The sequence below is a fragment of the Trichosurus vulpecula genome, chromosome 3 (assembly GCF_011100635.1).
Source record: "Trichosurus vulpecula isolate mTriVul1 chromosome 3, mTriVul1.pri, whole genome shotgun sequence".
Taxonomy (NCBI): Eukaryota; Metazoa; Chordata; class Mammalia; order Diprotodontia; family Phalangeridae; genus Trichosurus; species Trichosurus vulpecula.
The window spans coordinates 26,989,025-27,010,185 of NC_050575.1; the positions used below are offsets into that span (position 1 = coordinate 26,989,025).

General features: G+C 38.4%; 1 protein-coding gene across 1 annotated transcript in view; it reads right to left on the reverse strand.

Annotated features, from left to right (window-relative positions):
* VDAC1 (voltage dependent anion channel 1) overlaps positions 1-21,161 on the reverse strand; it is a 32,581-nt gene that overhangs the window by 1,567 nt on the left and 9,853 nt on the right. The window contains exons 2-8 of the mRNA XM_036750420.1: positions 15,815-15,884; positions 14,653-14,702; positions 12,342-12,494; positions 12,192-12,244; positions 6,105-6,332; positions 2,475-2,625; positions 1,402-1,459 (exon numbers count right to left, since the gene is read on the reverse strand). Of these exons, the coding sequence (XP_036606315.1) occupies positions 1,402-1,459; positions 2,475-2,625; positions 6,105-6,332; positions 12,192-12,244; positions 12,342-12,494; positions 14,653-14,702; positions 15,815-15,881 (760 nt within the window). The 5' untranslated portion in view covers positions 15,882-15,884. The remainder of the gene's footprint in view (positions 1-1,401; positions 1,460-2,474; positions 2,626-6,104; positions 6,333-12,191; positions 12,245-12,341; positions 12,495-14,652; positions 14,703-15,814; positions 15,885-21,161) is intronic.

A 21,161-nucleotide genomic window follows, 5' to 3' on the forward strand; every position in this document is an offset into this window, starting at 1 on the left:
TTGCCTGTGGTTCACACAGTCAGTGTATATCAGAGATAAGACTTGAACCCAGGTCTTCCTGTGGTTTCAAGTCCAGATCAGCATCTGTTAAATTAGTGGTGTCAAACAAAAAGAAACTACTTGCTGGATATTGACTCAGAAGACTACAAATTAATATTATCTATGTTGTACTATATTTTTATTTATTTTGTCAAACATTTCTCAATTACATTTTAATTTAGTTTGACTTGCATTCCGGAGTTTTGCCGGCCAAAGCAGCCCACCAGCTCCGAGTCTAACACCTCTGTGCTACAATGCAGCCTAATGATGACAATATTCAAATGAACAGTGATATCACTGATGTGGATGACCCTAAACAATACAAATCACACCTATTTGAAGTCTGCATGCCTTCCATTACCCTCCCCCTATCATTTATGTCCCAGAAACACATCTTATGCAATGAGTAGTTGTAACAACTAATGTCATGTTTTCTCCCACATTTTTCCCCCAATATATCTAGTATACTAGAACCCATTACCAAGCCTTAGAATTTGATTTGACTGGATGTGTGGAGTCAAGAACACTGAGTTTAGCCTCAGCCAATGTTAACTCTAGTCTAGCTGACATTTATTTGTTGTGACTTTGAGCCCTCAGTATTTCTGAGCCTAAACTTCCCCATATTCAAAAGTGGAAGGATTGGACTAAATGATCTCTAAGGTCCTTTCCAACTCTTAAGTCTATTCAATGAATTTAGGAAAAGAAGCAGAAATCTATCACATGTCTAACACTGATCTGTTCCTTGGAAGAACCTGAAATACTCCCTAAACCCAAATGGCTCAGCAGATCACTCCAAGCATAGTCAGAAGAGCTGTACATAGGTCAAAGGAATAGAATAAAAATGCTTTTCCATTTCTGGTCTTTAATAAAGGGGATTACTTTTAGGCTGCTGGTGAGAATCAGAATTTGAAGGCTAGAGACTATAACATAGAAGAAAGCTGGAAGGGACCTTGGAGGTCACACAATCCAGCCTGATTTTACAGATGAGGAAATTGAAGCCTTGGGGGTGAAGTGATTTACACAGGGTCACACAGGTAGAGCCAATTCTTGGCTTCCAAATTCAATGCTTTTTCAATTGCTCTACTCTGCCTTTCAATAACATCAAATAATCTCATTATACCAATGGTCAAACTGAGAACTAAAATTGGTAAACAATTTGGCTTTAAATTTAAGTCACCATGAGTTAAGGGCAGAGCCAAAACTAGAGCCTAGTTCTCTTGACACTGAGCCTAAGGGTCTTTCAAACCAAACCCTAATAAAAAACATTCAGAAAAATCCCACAACCAACAATATATAACACAAAATATTCTATCATCTTACTGTTGAGATAAAAAGTGGATTTCATCTACAAGTAGCCCTTACCTGGTTTTAGAGTCTGGGTGTAACCTAAGCCTATCAGGCTAGAATTGTTCACTTTAGCCTATTTAGAGAGAAGAGAAAAGAGTTAAGTGTTATAAAACGAACTAGAAAGCTTTAATCATCTACCAACTCTGGTTTCAGCACAGAAGGACTTTTTTCCCATGTTTATGGAACACATAAAATACAGGATTCACAAAAACTTGAAATTAGCTCTTAAAGGGTGAATGTAATATAAGTGTTCATATGTCATGTTTAAATCAATATATGTAGCAAGCCTTGAAAACCTAAATTCCAAGGGAAAAGTCATACATTTCTTCATTGTTCCTAGAAAGATAACTTTTGACAGTCACCCCATGAAGGATTAACTATGTTTAAATTACTAAGGCCATTTTAAAAGGTGCAATTCCTTGTTTAAAATTTCTAAGTAGATATGACTTCAGATGGCCCAGGCAGGTGATAGTGACTATCCATTCATTCCAAACCCAGACATTTGGCAAAGTATAAAGAACTGATTGGAGGGCATAGGTAGGAGGCTGAATGAAGGTGGAAGAGGTATAGAAAGCACAATGACATTTGCTTTCCTTCTCATTCCCCCCCACTTCCTGCCACCCTAAGGGTACATGGCTGGGGTCATCTTTACCCACTCCAGGGAACACAGTTGCAAGACAGGAACTGTTAACACAGCATATGTGGCAATATGAGACATTTCACTAATGGTGATAAGGATAGCCACCAGAGAGGGCTTTTTAAATACTTAATGAGTGCTGGCTACTCTATTGGTTGATTTTGCTTAATTTTTTTTCTCCTTTGTTACTGGGGAAAGCTCATGGCACATAAGGGAGGAGGTAAATCAAAGAATGACTTACCTAACACCAAAAGTAATTAATAAAACTTCTTATTAAAATAAAAAGCATGTGGAATACACCTTAATGCATGCTGCAAGCTCATTAGGAGATAGATAAAGAACAAGTGACTGAAACCAAAGCCCAGTGTTCCTGGAGCCCACAACAGCTGAATTTAAAAATGGCAAATAGTTTTACATTTCCTTTCAAGCTTGTGAAGACACGTGTACTCACAGAGAAAGAGGCATCAGGGTCAATCTGATACTTGGCTGCTATTCCAAAACGAGTGTTGCTATTTCCAGCTGTCCAGGCTAGGTTGACAGCAGTTTCCAACTTCTTGTTCACCTTCTGATAAATAGAGCCCCCAAACTCTGTGCCATCATTCCTGTAACCAAACAGAGGAAAGAAATGGCAAAATGCCATTGGAAGACAAACCTGGAAAATGTAGCAGGCACTTTATAAATACATATGGAATTGTACTGAGTTTAAGTAGCTTATCATAGAGAATTCTTTAATAGGCTAAACTGGTCATAGGAATTTTGAATGGCATAGTCTTTATCAAACTTCACTAAGAAGGTACGTAATGACATCCTGCTCAAAAATTGGACATAAATGTGAGTCAGGGAGGATCAGAGGTGAAAGGAATACTATTTCAGCCACATGGGGGCTACTAGAGGACAGCCTAGGTTTCTATAATGAAGTCAAACAGCCAAATGAACCAAAGTTAGCATCTAAAATGGTAAAAAGTGTGGATCGTGCAGATGGTGGGACAAAAGAGATACACGAATCCTGTCTTGGCTATAGTTGACATTCTGAACTATTACTCTCAGCTGTAGCTGAGACTTCTGAGCAGTTTTTAATATTAGCTACGTGTCATGACCTCCAGAATGGACAGCTGCAATGTGCTCTGAAGGGTGGCAATGAAATTTATCCGGGGCTGCCACTGCTGTAGTAGCAGTGATGGAAGAAACTAATTCTCACTCTAAACTGTCACCACTTAGGCACATTGAAAATCCAATCAGGATTTCCCACTGAAATATGCTCCCAGTTTTGAGACTCCTGTATTTGAGGAATTTTTTGTATTGTACTATTTTTCTGCTCGGTAAAAGCCAAATGAAACAGACTACTGATTTTAAAAGCCCTCCATAGCCTACTGCTTCCAGGACATCCCTCAAACTGTTTCCTCATTGTCCTAACACATCAGGTTTAGATCTACATTTGTTTCTTTATTCACGTTGCTAAAAACCCACTTGCAAGACCTGCCCTACTCCCCTTCACTGATCTGATTTCTAAACATGCTTCTATAAATCTCCAAAATTTCAAAAAGTTCTAATTTCCAAACCCCTACTGAATTTCTAATTTGTTCAACTTTCTGTCTTGTATGATTCTCATTAGTGTGGCGCTTCCCACAAAACTGTAGCCTCCATGAGGGAACTCATCTTCCATACTCCAAAGCATCCTTAGCACAGGACTAGGCTTACACCACAGGACCACGGACTTGGAACTGGAAGGGATCTTACAGTCACCCAACACTCACATTTTAAAGAAAAGGAAACTAAGAGGCTAAGTGACTTGCCCAAAGTCACACAGTAGTAAAGTGTGGCACAAGAATCCAACCCAGGTCCCCTGACTCCAAGTCATTCTTTCCATCGCTACCAACTGGGGATTACAAGAGCCAATTACCTGCCTGAAGGATTGTTCAGGTTTAAACCTGTCCACATCTTTCAGCCTGAGAAATTTGGGTTACCTCTTATTACCTAATTGATTTTGTCTTTGATGAAAGTAGGAGGGATTTCAGGGGGAAGTGGAAAGCTCCCTGCTTTGAAAACCACAGTGAATATTTCATCTCTCTAGGATACCCAAGAGATAAGAAAGGAAAAAAAAAACCTTCAGAGATAAAGAGAAAACCTCAAAATCCTCGCTACCAAACTCTCATGAGTTTATCATTGTGGATCTTCTCTTTAACTTTTTTATTCTTAATGTCAAGGGCCAAGCTAGTCACTTCACAGGCACCTGTGAGCTCTAATAGCTCCATCAGTGTACTCTTTATAGTCAGAGTGGTCCATTCTGGAAGACAGAGAGGCATCATTCATGATACTGTCAAAGGTCAGAGCTAGAAGGGGCCTCAAAATTCATATAGTCTGGTGACTTGACCTCATTTTGTAAAAATGGAAATAGAGGCCCCTCTACTAATGCTCAATCAATGCCTTATTTCTGAGGAAGATCAACCAAGCCTAGAAAAGAATGATTTGCTTCCTCTCTCTTTCTCTAACAAAATATGAACAATTCCCCAAACTAGCCCTTAAACACTTGCATAAATTTAACTGGAAAGAAACACTCTGCTGTTGTAGTTCATCATTCTGACAGTTTCCAAAAAAGATTGGATCTGGTTACAAGTTTGAGCTTATTGCTGTCCAACCCCATTTGGTAGATAAAGCAGCATATTTTTAATCAGGAAGACCTAGGTTCAAATCCCTCTTCCAAAACTATGTGACCCTCGGCAAATCACAACCTCCATGAATTTCAGTCTCATCAGCTGTAATATGGTGTTCATAATATCTGTAGTGTCAAAGTACTTTAGGGAACTGTGATAATCAAATGAGATAATTTTAGAGGACTTTGCAAACATTAAAATGCAAATATAAATCATTATTATTGTTACTTAGGTTATACTTTTATTACAAAATCCTGGTTGTAATCTCAAAAATTAACAGCCCTCAGTCACTAATGCCCGATCACCAATATGGCTGAAACTCCATTGAGAATTCTAAAATAGTCTATGAAATTTGGTAAAACTATTCTATTCTGGCACAGAGTCAAACTGGGTTCACTGAATTAGGAGCTAACTTACAGCTTCCAAGCATTTACATGTTCCCAGGCATTTATTATTTGAAAATTACTGAGAGATCAACCCAGAGCTGCTTAAGATAATTTGGGCAAGAGCAAAGAGAAGCTGGAGTGACCACCAACCAATGCACCTTTTTGAAGTCTAACAGGAGATGGGGTTTCTACAGCACAGGGTGAGTCTCATATATCACTGGAGTGCTAAAACATTTCTCAAGGTCTGTCTACAAATTTTTATTTTTGGTTTAAAAGAAAACCTCAGAAGGAAATGGAAAAACCTTCAAAAAGGGGTGGGTTTTTTTTGACACAATATGAAGGGAGGAGCCTATTTAGAATCAGAAGCATAAGCAAATGGGCCCCAACTATAATAAGAAGCCTAACTTCTAGTGACCTCTACTGGAACAGAAAAATCCTGACTTAATCTTAGCACAAAGCAATTTGTGCTTACCTCACTATATCTTATCACTATGACTACCTTTAGTCAGTTGAACATCTGTAACTCTTAAGTTTCTCTGCCACTTCATTCTTCACTATCCCAACTTCTTTCTCAAGGATAATTTCTAACTATTACTTAGGTCCTCTTTCCAGTTTAAAATCTGTCTGGTGATGGGGCAGCTCGGTGGTACAGTGGAGTCAGGAGGACCTGAGTTCAAATCCAGCCTCAGACATCTGATACACTTACTAGCTGTGTGACCTTGGGTAAGTCACTTAACCCCAATTACCCTGCCTTCCCCCCTCCAAAAAAAAATCTGTCTGGTGCTTTTGCAACCAATCTGTTATTTTGTGTTTACAAAGTAATATATTTGTTGTTTGTAGTTCACAAAGAAAATTCCCTCTAGAAGTTTTATCTCCACAAAAAAATAACATGGACTAATCCTGAGACAAAAATGCAAATATTTTGCCAATAAGTGCTAAATGTGCCCTTCAGCCTTCATCATTTCCAACAATCAGTTCCCTTCACTGGGATAGGAAAGAAAGGGGAAAGGACAGGAGCAAAGCTTTTTGTCCCTTCTGACTCACACATTGGTGTGCAGCTGGAATTCATCGGTCTTATAGCCAACAGCAAAGTTGCTCTGGGTCACCCGAGATTTGGAAGTTTCAAAATTCATCTGGTAGCCTGCCAACCAGCCCTCATATCCAAGTACCACAGCTCCTCGTATTGAAGGTCCAGAAATATCGAAATCCATGTCACAGCCAAGATTGATATGTTCCCGCTTATATCCTGACTTAATCTTAGCACTTTTTTTCCTAAAAGAAAAGAAAACAAGGTCATCATCTTCACAATCAGTACTTACATAGCATAACAGTAGTTACACCCAATATGCAGATTTCAGTGGATATATTACTATGTGACAAACAGGTATGCCTAGAAATCCAGTAATATCTAGCCTTTAGCATTAGAGGAAAAAGTAACAGTACTGTAATATATATTAATAAGAACTACTGCCCAAGGTTATTGGAAGGATATTTGTTAGCTAGAGAGAAAAAGTAACAGTACTGTAATATATATTAATAAGAACTACTGCCCAAGGTTATTGGAAGGATATTTGTTAGCTAGACAGGCAGCTAGGCAGCTCAGTGTATGGAGTGCTGGACCTGGAGTCATCAAGACCTGGGTTCAAATGCAGCTTTAGACAATTACTACCTGTGCAACACTGGGTAACTCACTTAACCTCTGTTTGCCTTGAACCACAGGAAAAAGAAATGGTAAATTACTCCAGTATCCTTGCTAAAAGAGAAAAAATTAATTTTAATACTGTACCATTTGATTAATAATAATAATTTGTAATATTCCCTTCTCTGTCAAAAGGCTAGCTTAAAAAGAAGCCCCTCTCAGACTAAAGAAAGTCCTAAGCTTTTCAGCTCTTTCCAAGGCACCTGGGCTGGGCCCCACCCAACTGGGAACCTGATTTCTGTCTTCAGCATAAATGGGATCCAGTTTGAGTTAGGTTCTTCCCTGAGGGGAAAGAGCTCCTGTCCTGGTTCCCCCTCACTGGGGTTCAGGGTGACCCAGCTCATGAAGCAGAAACCAAACTAGAGAGAACCTGATCAGGGTGCCCAGATTGCTGAAGGGGGATCATACTCATGACCAGGCCACATTCTCAGCTGACCTCTACAAAGAAGTGATTGGGAGGGGCCAAGGGCTCTTGGCCCACTTCCTCATTAAATATCCACTAATCAGGGCCGAGTTTTACTTGTCAGGGGATTTCCCTGTTGGAAGGAATATACCTGATTTAAGGTGTTTCAGAGTCTCACTTAGAATCTTTGACTGATTACCAAATCACTGACCATTGATTTATTGATCGGCCAGCCTATTTAATAAATTTATTTTTATAACTGGGAACTTCATGTCTCAGAATTTTTACTTGCAATACAAGAAAACCCTATGAACAGCACTGGCATGTCAAAAAGAGTTGGTCATGACTGAAAAACAACTATAAGCCTTAAAGTGCTATGTAAATGCTAGCTATTAATATTATTTTTATTTACCAGCTCTGTGAGCACAAAATCCCTTAACTTTTCTGAACCTCAGTTTCCTCTTATTTCTAAAATAGGGTTAATGTCACCTTGTAATAACAACCTCATGGGACTGGGGTTCAAATGAGATGACATATGGAAAATACACCAAAGCACAATAAAAATGTCAGCTGTGATTTAGAAAGAAGATATGCCAAGATAGTTCTTATGATGACGAAGTCAATTTAGAAGTCATATTTCGATAACCCAGGGCTGCTGAAATCTGCCAATGGCTCAATCTCACTGACGAGGACCATTCTCCTAACTTGTGAAAATGAACACATGCTAGTGATGTAAACAGAGTATCTAATAACCAGAATGAAACCAAAATAGACAAAAGTGTTGATGCTATAGCGTAACTGCAACACTGTCTCTGACAATAATGTAACACTACAATTCCCTGAACCCTGTAGGAATTTTCTAACATTGTTCATACTCTACCTACTATTTAACCTATTGCTAAATAGTAACTTGGGCACTTAGCCACTTTGTTTACTTTGCTTGTCCAATGAGGACTGGGAAACAATATCTTTATTACTATTACTTTAAAGCAAGTGCCACTGAGACCCATGAAACATCAGTTATGGAGCACACATGTTGTCTATAGGCCCTCTGGAAAGTTCAAGAGCTCAGAGTCCTGTGGACTCCCTGAAATGGGTACGCTGCTTTCAATGGACCGCAAAGGGGAAGTGGGGGGTGGGGGAGATTTCAATTAAATAAACATTCTGAAGTCCATCTTCAATTAAGCTTCATATTGTGAGAATACCACTGAAGCACATCTTGACACAAGACCAAATAATCCTTTTTTTCCCTGTGCATACCTGTCTTTTTACATTCTTTGTTCATTCATTTATTTTCCGATTGATGGCAATAATCTTAGTTTTCTAAACAAAATCTCCCTGGGTTCATGAAACTCTCTTCGGATCTTGGGTACCTATTCTGTTCAACTCAACAATTTTTCTATTTTTTAATCAATAAGCAATTTCGATAATTGTTGCTATATAAAAAGTCTGAGGTCTGGTACTGATATGGCCCTTTCTTTCCTACTTTTTTTTTTCATTTTTCCTTTGGGACTACTGACATTCTGTTCCTTTAGATGGATTTTATTATTTTTTTAGCTTTATAAAATAAGTCTTTGATAGTTTCATGAGTATGGCATCTTATAAATTAATTTAGGTAATATTGCCATTTTTATTATATTAGCACTGTCCAACCATGAACAATTAACAGCTCTCCAATTATGCAGGTCAGTCTTTATTTTGTAGAGTGTTTTATGGTTGCACTTACATAATTTCTTTGTATGCTTTTGTATGTAGACTCCCAAATATTATACACATTCTGTAGTAATTCTGAATGAAATTTCACTTTGTAACTCTTTCTGCGAGACTACATGGATAAAAACCAGAAAACCTGAAGGTCGGGTTGGGGAAGGTAACAATGGAAAGTTGACAATGGCATTTTTAAAAGAGTATCAATTTAGAAAGAAAGAACAGTAGAGGTTCAGTTATTCACAGGACATAAAATCCAAGAAGGAAGCCAGCAATAAATCACAGGGCTGAATAAACTGCCATATATAACTGTAATAGGATATAATTTTGCAGTAAAAAAATGAAGCAGGGCAATATTTGAATGAAGTGATGTAGACTTAAGTAAAATGAACCAGAAGAGCATATGCAATTATTAAAATTAATGTAAATGAAAATCTCACTAAAAGGAAGCTAAACTCTGAATAACTGAAAAACCAATGAGGGTCCTGGGGAATGGAAAATGGCACACATCTCCCTCTTCTTGACAGTCAGGGGACCATGAGGATAGGAAGCTACATGTTGTCAGATGTGGTCACTATTTTGATTGGTTCTTGTTCAGCTGTTTTTGTAAAGGGAGCATACAACTTTTAGAGTGGGAAATAGGTGTTAATATCCAGAAATAACTATGATAACAAAAGAAATAGCATTGGATGCTGGAGTCAGGGCCAAAATGGCAGAGTAGGAAGAAGTACAATGAATTTCCCCTCCCACCAAAAAAAGAAAGAAAAAGACAGCCCTCCTCCAAAGATCTAGAAAATGTACCAGATCATACCCTACCTACTATTTAACCTATTGCTCAATAGTAACTCAGGCACTTAGCCACTTTGTTTATTTTGCTTGTCCTAATGTGGGACTGGGAAACAATATCTTTATTACAATTACTTTAAAGCAAGTCCCACTGAGCCCTATGAAACATCACACATACTGATTGGGAAATTTAAAAAAATTAGACTGAGTCACATTTCCAGCCTAGGAAGGTGTAAGGAGTCAAAATTGAGGTCTGCAGAGACAGGGGATGGGGTCTGGCCAGGAGTTGGCTGAGCATTCCAGTGCAGAGAGAGGCTATACACTACAGTAAGATGTTCCAAATCCAGCAAAGAAAGACCTAACCTTATGTAGGTGCAGGAACAAGTCAACTGGCGGCTCTGTGTCACTCACTACTCAGTTCTAGGGGAGAATGAGAAGAGGATGTTCAATGACGGGTGGCATTTCAAGGTGAGAGCAGCCATGGACCCTAAGCTGTGTTACCTAACAAGGAAACTACATTTGTATGAATCAGACCTGGAGAGTAGAGTCCAATCTCAGTTCTAGCTTCTAGGTCAATCTTAAGCCTACAGAATAATAAAAATGGAAGGAATCCCAGAATAAAGAAAAACCTATGGTTCTGCTGCTCTGAATCAGCAGAACATTCCAGTTCACTGATAGAGGCTAAGTCCAACAACAGTCTATTGAAACTCCAGAGGGGGCAAGCCCACAGCTCTATCACTCAGACCCAAACCCAGTCCAGCAACTTGCAAAGCTCTGACCAGGAGGGGAATGATCAGATGTTGCCTGGGATCAGATCACTTTGGTAGTACTGAAAGCTTGCAGGTCCCCAGTCTAAGCTGTCCCTGAGATCCTGGAATAGTACAACCCCAGAAAACAGCAGCAAGACCAGCTTAGACATTCTCTCCAGAAGTAATGGTCCCTGGCTATAACATTAAATTCAACTAGAATTCCCGGAAGAGATAGAGAGGGTTTTTAAAGAGTTTAAAAATGTTAAGTGATAAATGAGGGCACTAGAGAAAAAACAGGAACAGGAACGAGAGCTATGGGAGAACTGAAAAGGAACAAGATGTGTGCCATTGCTCAAGGAACAAACTCTCTGAAAAGGGGTTGTTCCCAAGCAAAATAAACTCTAACTAAAGAGGTACAAAAATATTTGTAGTTCTTTTTGTAATGGCAAAAAAACCGAAACCTTAAAGGGTACCCATCAATTAGGGAATAACTGAACAAGTTATGGCATATGGATGTGATGGTATACTATCATGCTACAAGAAATATTTAAGGGGATAGTTTCAGTGAACCCTGGGAAGACTTGTATGAACTGATGCAGAGTGAAATGAGAACCATTACAAAAAAATATACAAGGACAACAATACTGTAAAGACAAAGAACTTTGAAAGACTTAAAAATTCCAGAGGACTAATGATGAAATATGCTATTTACTCCTTGAGAAAAAGGTAAAAGATTATGAGTACAGAACAAGATATTAGATCATTTTTTTAAAGATATGGCTGAGGTAGACATTTATTTTGCTTGACTACACACATCTGTAACAGGAGTTTTATTTTTCTTCCATTGTCAATTGGGCAGTGGGTGGGAGGTGAGAAGTTGTGTTTTTTGTATAATGAAAAAATATGTTAATTTAAAAAGAAATAATATCAATAGTTTTTAAAGACCTAAACTGAGAGGGAAACTACTATCTCCCATTCAAGCTATTTCATATAGACAGCCTTACTCATTGCAACATCCATGAGTCTTTCTAGTTCTACCCTCCAGAACTAAACAGAACACATGTAATCCCTTTTCCACATGAGAGTACTTCAAATATCTGGAGACAACTTATCATTGTCTCCAACTCTCTTGCCTAATTATTCCTAATTATTCTCTTCCCAGACTAAATATGCTCATTTTTTTCAGCTGAAGAAATGGAGGTTCAGAGAGATATGACATGATTAGCTCACCGTAATGCAGATATCTGCAGTACTGACTTAAACTGAACTTGAGCCTAAACTGCCTCTTCCTTATTCCATCATTAATTTACAGATGAAGAAACTGAGACTCTACTCTTTCCACTGCACCACAATGCCCAACATAGTCTACTTCCACATTAGTCTAGTTGGTTTATCTTCCGAAGGAATTGCTGAGCCACTTAAGTCTGTGGAATTAACAAATACGGTCCTAGCATGTATCTTCACTTAATACTCAGATTTCTGGATGTCAAGGTCATATTACACAGTAGATTTGGCTTACACAGAGATCAGACATTATTTAGTGACAAAATTAGTAGCCTTCACAGATTGCACTCAGATCTAAAAGATATTTTTAATGTTCATACATGTACATAGAACTATAACATAAGAACATACTCTTTATCACAATGTTTTATATTGCACAAGAGCAGAACTGAATACAAACAGACCCATATGGTGAAAGCCATTCAGAACATAGAATCCTATACCCATCTTCTTCCCCTAGTAAATGCTATGCTTCAGACATTATGAACTAATTTAATTCTTACCCTGTGTTAGGTGAGAAGGACGAATCGAAGGTCAGCTTCAGTCCACGTACAAGCTGAACAGAAAAGAAATTTACAAGTTGCATTTGTAGTTGCAAGGAAGGCTATGATACACAAAATAATAAAATGGTGCCTCTTTAGGGACATGGTTACCTGATCCTCAACAGTAATTTCAGTGCCCAATGTATTGTCTGTGTTCCATTTTTCTATGAATGTCAAGCCATATTCAGACCACTTGTATTTTGTTTCCAAACTGCCCGAAACTTTGCTGGTCTCAGTGTTTGCTGAACCTGAACTTGTAAATTCCTTTAAAAAAAAAAAGAAAAAAAGAAATTAAGTTGGGGGGAGGCACAAAATGATATAATTACAGACTTAAAATGGGGAAGAATGACTATTGGTTACCCGAAACGGCCCATACCTAGTGTTACACAATTAAGTATCTGAAAGACTTCATGGCATTGTAGAAAGAATACCAGATTCTAAGTCAAGAGAATGAAGTCAAGTCTTGGATCTATCTGGCAATGTCCATGTGACTTCTAGCAAGTTACTCAACTTCTCTAAATCTTGGTCTTCTCATCTGTAAAATGGGGATAATACTAGCACTGTTGCGATGAAAATGCTTTGTAAACCAAAACATGAGCAGCTGCTGTTATTAGCTGTAAAACTGTCATCAGCTATGTTCCAAATCATGTTTTCCTAAGATGAATCTACACACTTAACCTCGCCAGGGGCACTCACAATTGTAAGGAATTACACAAAGGATTACTGTGCAAGGCAAGGAATCACCTCACTCCAATTTATTTGTTCTGTAATTTCCAATTTTCATAAGGGGGAGGGGAACGAATATTTATTAAGCACCCAATATTTGCCAGGCCCCGTGCTTAACAAGTGCTCCATACTGACTTAAACTGAACTCGAGCCTAAACTACCTCTTCCTTATTTTAATCAGACATGGCATGAAACAGGGACCATAGAGACCATCTAGACCAATGCCTTCATTTCACAGATGAGGAAATTGATGCCCAGAAAGGTTAAGTAGCTTCCTAAGGCAACACAGGTATTAAGTCACAGAAGCGGGTTTTCTACCTTACCACGCTGCCTCCCACATTCCAAAAGCTAATAGTTTCTGTCAATAGATCATTAAGAGATACAAGACAAATTTAATTACCACACATTGAATTTCTTAAAATATTTACATCCCTTGGTAGAATGTGGATAGACCTGTTATCTCATCAATGATACAGTTAACCCATCTATGCCCTCCCAACTTCAGGATTCTTTTCCACATCCTTCCATAAATCCTGCACAGGAAGTTCTGCCCATCATGACAGCAACCTTCCTCCTGATCTCCTGACTCTGCATGAATACCAATGAAGCAAGCAGGCTATGTACTGGGTATCTCTTACATTTCTTGGAAAGAAATGAGAAGAAAACATCAAGCCTTTTGCAAACCATATACTAGAGCAGCATAGACATTTATAATCTCACAACTGACAAAAAGACTCGGTTGTTGTTTTTGGCTACATGTCAAAAATCATACGAGACTGCTTGAGAGACATGAAAGGAGTAATTTTGGTTAATAACCCCCTGGTTTTCAAAATCACACAAGTCATATGCCTGACAAAGGTGACTGTCAGCAACAACCAATCAATAAACATTGATTAAGCTGTTACTATGTGCCAGAAACAAAAATACTGCCTCTGCCCTCAAAGAGTCCACCAGGCCAGAGTACAGATCAAAGACAAGGTCCCATGTTAGAATATGTGAAGAAATTCAGTCTTAAATTATGATCTTTATGACCTTGGGCAAGTCACTTAACCCTTATGGGTCTCAGCTTCCTCATCTGCCCAACAGAGGTAGATTAAATAGTCTCTTGAGGTTCCTCCCAAGTCAGATCAAAGATTCTATGTTCTTATGATTATTAGGAATTTGTTCTGTTTTGCACATGATTTTCAGAGAAAGAAGGGCCTGAGGCCCAGACCCCAGAGTCAGACCTCCCCAAAAGTTTAGCATAGAGAATTTAAACAATGGAAAATCTGCTAGAACTTGAAAATGTCCATTATTCCCCCCTACCAAAGTTGTCTTCTAAATGCTACAGCTGTCCCTCTTCATTATTCACAGAGGCAGAACTCCTCAGTATTTGGCACTTGACAATATTCTCTCAGCTCTAAAGAATAAATGAACCATGGTTCTATGGCCCAATCATTCAAAAGTCCTGCCCGCCCTCTCCCTAGTTCTACATTGCCACCCCCACCTCATTAGCTGTTCAAAATGAAGAGCCTAACATGATCTCAAAATGGTAACTTTGCAGATGATTCAGTAAGTATTTGGGGGAGGTGAGACAGATAACAACTGAAATTACCATCTAGAATTATAGACCATCTCCAAAGTGCCACTTTTGATAACAGGGGACTATGTTAGGAAAGATTTTCAGGATGAAATTTCTAGGGACTGAAAGACTTACCAGTCCATTCTCAGATTTTGTCTTCAGATCCAGTTTTATTAAGCCAAATCCTAAAGAAAAGAGAAAGATATTAATAGGGAAGAATTACCTAGAAAGAATAATTCTTTCAGTGACATTCTAAGTGTTCCTTTGAAAATAAGGACAATAAAACCTGGCTTTTTCAACAGTGCATGCACTAAGCTTCTACTGTACAATAATCATTCAGGCTATCACTGCTAATGGGCTGTCAGTAGAGAATACCAGCCTAGAGAGGTCCCTTGTCCCACCTCTGTTTTCCCAGGTTGGCCCAGGTAGAAGCTGGCACTGCTGTGTAGCAGTCATTGGGCCCAGTGCTCATATAGGTCTAATGATGAGCTAAATTTAGAAGAAAAAAAACTACCTCCCTCTGGCCCTGTTCATGTAACTGTCTTCAAGGCAAAGACAGATCTTGCTTTTTTCCTCCAACTGAGTTCTGGCTGCCAGCTTCAAAAGCCTGGCTACAGGTTAGGCAGAGCTGCGTGAATGAAGAAAAGATGAATATGCCAGGGACTTCCTATTTAAATACTTAGGAGGAATGCTTCTCACAGGTAGATGGGAACCATTGAGTGAATCTCTTAACATCCATCTAATTCAGTTTTTATTTTAACAGTTTATATTAATCATTACCAATACACCTAATATTCTGGGTGTTTAGACACATTATTTTCAGAACAAAGTGGTGCAGGAAATACAGAGGACATGAAGAACTAGGAAAAAAGGAAACATCAGTCATGTAGCAAGAATGAGATGTTACATAGAAAACCAAGTGCTATCCTCTTATGGATGAATTTCTAAAAACAGTGGAAATCTGCCAATGTATTAGTGGAGTCTCTGTTGAGGCAATTATGGAAAGACAATGGCCAAGAAATGCTTAGGAAGACATGGAAAGGTTGCAGTTAGTACTAGCACAAGAAGTTCCTACATCAATGAAAACATGGATCCAAAGTAGTACATTATTTTGGGCAACCCTAGAAGCCTTTATACTTTCACTCAGAAAAAAAAGTGGATTAGAAAAATAATCTCCAATTCTCTGAGCAGTTGATATATGTCTTATATGCTAAGGTAAGTAAAAATTTACATAGAAAACAGTCCAAGCCTCAGATACCCAATGACAGAAATGGCAAAGCTTCCAGAGACAACTCACCATAGCCCTTAGTAAACACATCCCTGGCAGATTTTCCAAGGTCAGCATAAGTAGGTGGTACAGCCATTTTCTGCAGGAACAAAAACAATCATCAGAATGGGAATGTTTTCTAGCTGTAGAAATCTATTTTGTTAATGGAAAATAAAATTAATAAAATGTAGTATTCTACTAAATGCTTCATACACATCTTATCCAGTTCTGCCATTACCTAACTACACCAGCAAATCATTTCTCTCTGTGCTTCCTATGATGGGAATCTCATAGACTTAAAACTGGAAGGGATTTCAGGAGGCCATTGAGGCCAGTTCCTTCATATGAGGCTTCAGGAGAAAAAATAGGGAGTAAGAAAGGATTTTCTTGCTGCAGTGAGGGCCCCCCAGTTAAGCTGAATAACATGAACTTCTATTTTTCCCAGACAGCACAGCTCTGTGACTTCCAACAGCTCTCTTATTCTCAAACAGAAGCAGAGGAGGCAGATGGTAGGAGTAATCCAGGGATGAGTGATGAAAGGATAAGGAGGGAAAGGATCCGAGAGCAACCAACAATGCACCAAGACCCTTCACAAAACTATCATGGGTTTCTTCCTCTTGCTATGGCCTGAAAAACCTGCTCCCTGAAGTTCCCTAATATTAGATAACTAGAAATATTAACTAGGCATAATAGATATAGATAACTAGATATTCCTAGTTGTAACTTTTTCCTGCCCTTCCAAGAAGCAGATGTTGGCACAGAGGACACAGAGCACCAGTCAAGAGTTAGGAAGTCCTGACTCAAATCTGGCCTCAGACATTTACTAGCTGTGTGGCCCTGGGCAAGTCACTTAACCTCTGCTTGCCTCAGTTTCCTTTACTCAAAAATGAGGACAATAATAACATCTACCTTGCAGAGTTGTTGTGAGTCTCAAATTAAATATTTAGAAAAGCACTTTGCATAGTGCCGGGCACATAGTAGGCACTATATAAACACTTATTCCCTCCCTCCAAGTCCCACTTTTGTGGTGCCAGCTCTGATCCTAGTGCGGTATGTGGAAAGGAAGAGACGGGATGGGTGGACAACACTAATTCCCTTCCTTTGCTGCCCTTGCCTCCCTCTTGGTACTCTCTTGGGTGTCTAGTTAAGCAATACGATGTGGCCATCCCTTAAATGCTCTCATCTTACTGGCTCTGGCCATCTTCCAACGTCCCATTAGTCCCAGCAACAAACCCAAACACTTTCTAAGAATGCTGCTTGGGACAATAGACTTCTCCAATGAAAATTCCACTTTATGGTTTACATAAGGCTTTCCTCACAACAAGCCTCTCAAGTCAACAAACATCTATTAAAGTGCCTGCTATGTGTCAGGTACTATGCTAACCGCTAAGGATATGACAAAAGGACAAAGATAGTCCCTGCTCTCAAAGAGCTCACAGTCTAACAGGGGAGACAACATGTGAACAAATACAAACGAGATGGGAACACGATGAATTAGACATAATCGACAGAAGGAAGGCACTAGCATTAAGGGGGACCAGGAAAGTCCTCTTGCAGCAGGCTGGATTTTAGATAGGACTTGAAAAGAAGCCAGGGTAGCAGAGATGAGGAAGGTAATACAAGTATTATTTATACTCACTTTACAACTGAAGAAACTGGGGTTCCTAGAGTTTAAGTGACTTGCCCAGACAGCTGTATAAGGGCTTCACTGCTGGAAGTCTGAGTGAAATTCTGTCTTCTGAACTTTTTCCTCCCCCTTTTCCCCACCAAATCCCCCCCAAAAAACAGCTGTCTTTCCCCAAACATTGAGGGCATATAACCCCCAACTCCAGCAAAAAGCAAAGGCCAAGCTGATGCTTAAGAAGATGAACATCCAAGGTTCCAGGAACAAGAATGAGAAATAGACAATACCAGGCCAGACCCCAGCTCAACTACTAGGTATACTTGGGGATCCTCAGCTTTGGTTTCCCTAGCTATTAAAAAAAACCCATTTTTCAGGAAATAAATAATAAAATACAGTGATAACAGACATCTCAGGAAATGAGATCTTCATTTCCCATTTGGCTGCAGCCCTCTGGACTTCTCCATCATGATCCCACACTGGGTACTCTTCCCTCCTCCCCTCCTTTTATATGCTGTTTTCTCCAATTAGATTGTAAGCTCCTCAAGAGCAAAGACTATCTTTCTTTATTTGTATCTGCAGCACTTAGCACAGTGCCTGACAAATAGTAACTATTTAGTAAATGTTTACCGACATACAGACCTAACAAAAATTTTAGCCACCAAAATGATTTTAAGTCCCAGAATGGAAATCTTGTTAAAATGTATATCACTCCCCTACATTTTAAAATGACGTCTACTGAACGTCCACAAACTTCTTCCTGACTCAGAATAAGTGTTAATATCTCTTTTTTGGTCTTATGCTGCAGCTCTGGGGTGCACTGCATTACAAGGGTGTTGGGGGGTGAGGTTATGTTCCTTTACTAAATGGCTCCAGACTGTTGTGCTTCTGTCACTCATTGTCTGCTTTGGTGCCTTTCTAGTCCCTTACTCAAAAACCTCCAGAACAATGTCTACAGAATAAAATATATGTATCTTAGCCTGGTATTAAGACCAGTCACAAACTGGCTTCCTCATAGCTTTTAAAAAATTAATTTATTTTTTACAAGTATGTATTATCTCTCCCTTCTACTGCCCTCTCCAACTAAACAAGGAAAAAAGAAAAAATGCTTATCATATTCTGTATTTCAAGTCCATTGGAAGAAATGAAGCAAGTTTCATCTTAGTCTTCTGGACTCATGCTTTATCATTGCAATGATAAACAGCTCTAAAATCTTTCAAAGTTATTTTTCTCTATAATGTCGTTACTGTATAAATTGTTCTACTTTTGCTCATTTCGTATTACATCACTTTATCTAAAATGCTACATTTTATTCCTATGGCAAAATAGTATTCCATTAGATTTATGTGCCATAATTTGTTTAGCCATTCTCCAATAAGATATTCCCTTCTCCTTAGTTTATAGATTTTGCCTACTAAGAAAAGAGCTGCTATAAATATTTGTGTACCTTTTTGTACAATGTACAATTTTTTGCACATTTTTATTGATTTCTTAGAGCTATACCAAGAAGTAGTATGGTTGGATGAAAGTTTAATTACTTTGGAGGCATAGTTCCAGATTGCTTTCCTTAACAGCTGCACAAATTCAAAGCTCCACCAACAGTGGATTATTGTAACCTGTTCTCCCACACCCCCTCCAACATTTGTCATCTTCCTTTTTTGTTAATAAAAATTAACAATCTGATGGGTGTGAGATGGAAACAGCAGCTTTAATTTGTATATATTTGTATGTAATAAATTAATTATTTAGAACACCTCTTCATATGGGGGGGAGGGTCAATAGTTAGGATTTCTTCCATAGAAAACTACCTGTTTCTAAGGGGGAATGGCTTACTTAGTCTTATAAATTTGAATTAATTCCTTATACATATTGGAAATAAGAACTTTATCAGAAAAAAACTTGCTGGAAAGATGTAGTCCCATTTACCTTTTTTCCCTTCTAATTTTAACCATATTAGATGTTCATGCAAAAACTTTTTCATAATCCAAATTATCCATTTAATCTTCTTATCCTCTCCATCACTTGTTTAGTCACAAACTCTTCTCCTATGTATAGCTCTAAAAGGTAGTTTCTCCTTTGTTCCTTTAATTTATTTATGATATTTATTTATGATAATTTAATTTATTTATGATATTTATTTAATTTATTTATGATGCTACCTTTTATGTCTCAGTCACCCATCAACTTGGAGTTTATCTTGATATATGATCTATACCCAATTTCTACCAGACTGCTATGCACTTTTCATCAAGTACTGAGGCCTTCCCCCAGTAACTAGGGTCTTTGGGGGTATCAAAACTATGCTACTGTGTTTGCTTCTGTTATATATTCAAGGTGTTCAAATGATCAACTTCTCTATTTTGTAGTATAATTTAAGATCTGGGACTACTAGGCCTTCTTCCTGCTTAATGTTTTTCAATAATATCCCTGACATTCTTAATTCTTTGATCTCCCATATGAATTTCATTTAGCTCTAAAAAATAATCTATTGGTACTTTGATTAGTATAGCCTGAATAAGTTATTTCTGGTAGTACTGTCATTTTTATTATACTGACTCAGCCTACCCATAAGCAATTAATGTTTCTTCAATTTTTTAGGTCTATCTTTAACTCTGCAAATACTGATTAATAGTAGGATTCATATACTTCCTGGCCAAATCTTAGTAGAAACACCCCCAAATTTATTGTGTTTTCTGTAGATATTTTAAATGAAATTTCTCTTTCTAGTTTTTCCTGCTGGGTTTTGTTGGTAATATATAGAAATACTAACATTTTAAGGGTTTAGTTTATATGCTACAACTTTGCTGAAGTTATTTCAATTAATTTTTTGGTTGATTCTTTATGATCTTCTACGCAAATCATATCATTGGCAAAAAAGGTGAATTTTGTTTCCTCTTTGCCTATGAATATTCCCTTGACAAAACTGTAATCCCAAAGAACCTCCAGTTTTATTTCAGACTACACACCTACATACTGTATTTTCCAGTCAAATTAGACCACTAACTCTTCTTTTTGTCCTATCTCTTACCTGTATGCATTCATAAAAGAATGGAACGATTCCCTTTCAATTATCAGCTTGAACACCAGCATGTACATAAGACTTTTCCTAATGCCCCCTCCCAATTGCTAGTGTCTTCCCCCTCAGCATCACCTTGTACAATTCCTATATATCTTGTTGTTGTTTTACTCACGTGACTGAAATCTTTGTGACTTCATTTGGGTTTTCTTGGCAAAGATACTGGAGTGGTTTGCCATTTCCTTCTTTAGCTCATTTTACTCGTGAAGAAGCTGAGGCAAAAAGGGTGAAGTGACTCGCCCAGGGTCATGCAGCTACTAAGTGCCCGAGGCCACATTTGAACTCAGGTTTTCCTGACTCCGGGCTCAATGCTCTATCTACTGAACTACCTAGTATGTACCTATAAATGTTTATGTTGTTTCCCACTTTGGAATGTAACCTCCTATAGTGCAAGGGTCATTTCACTTTTGCCTTTGTATCCCCAGAACTTAATAGAGTGCCTGAGACATTGTAAGCATTATAGGTATTTGTGTCGATTAATAGGTCACCTCTGTGCCTGTGATACAAGTACTCTATATTTCTGTCTCTTCGACTGCCCACTGTGAAGAGAGTATTGTGCTAGACACAGACTATACAAAAATAAAATGAAACAGCCTCAAGGAATTCACATTCTCCTGAGGGAGACACAATACCTATCCCCAATGAAGAAACAGAAAGTATGTCAGTGTGTGTGTGCGTTC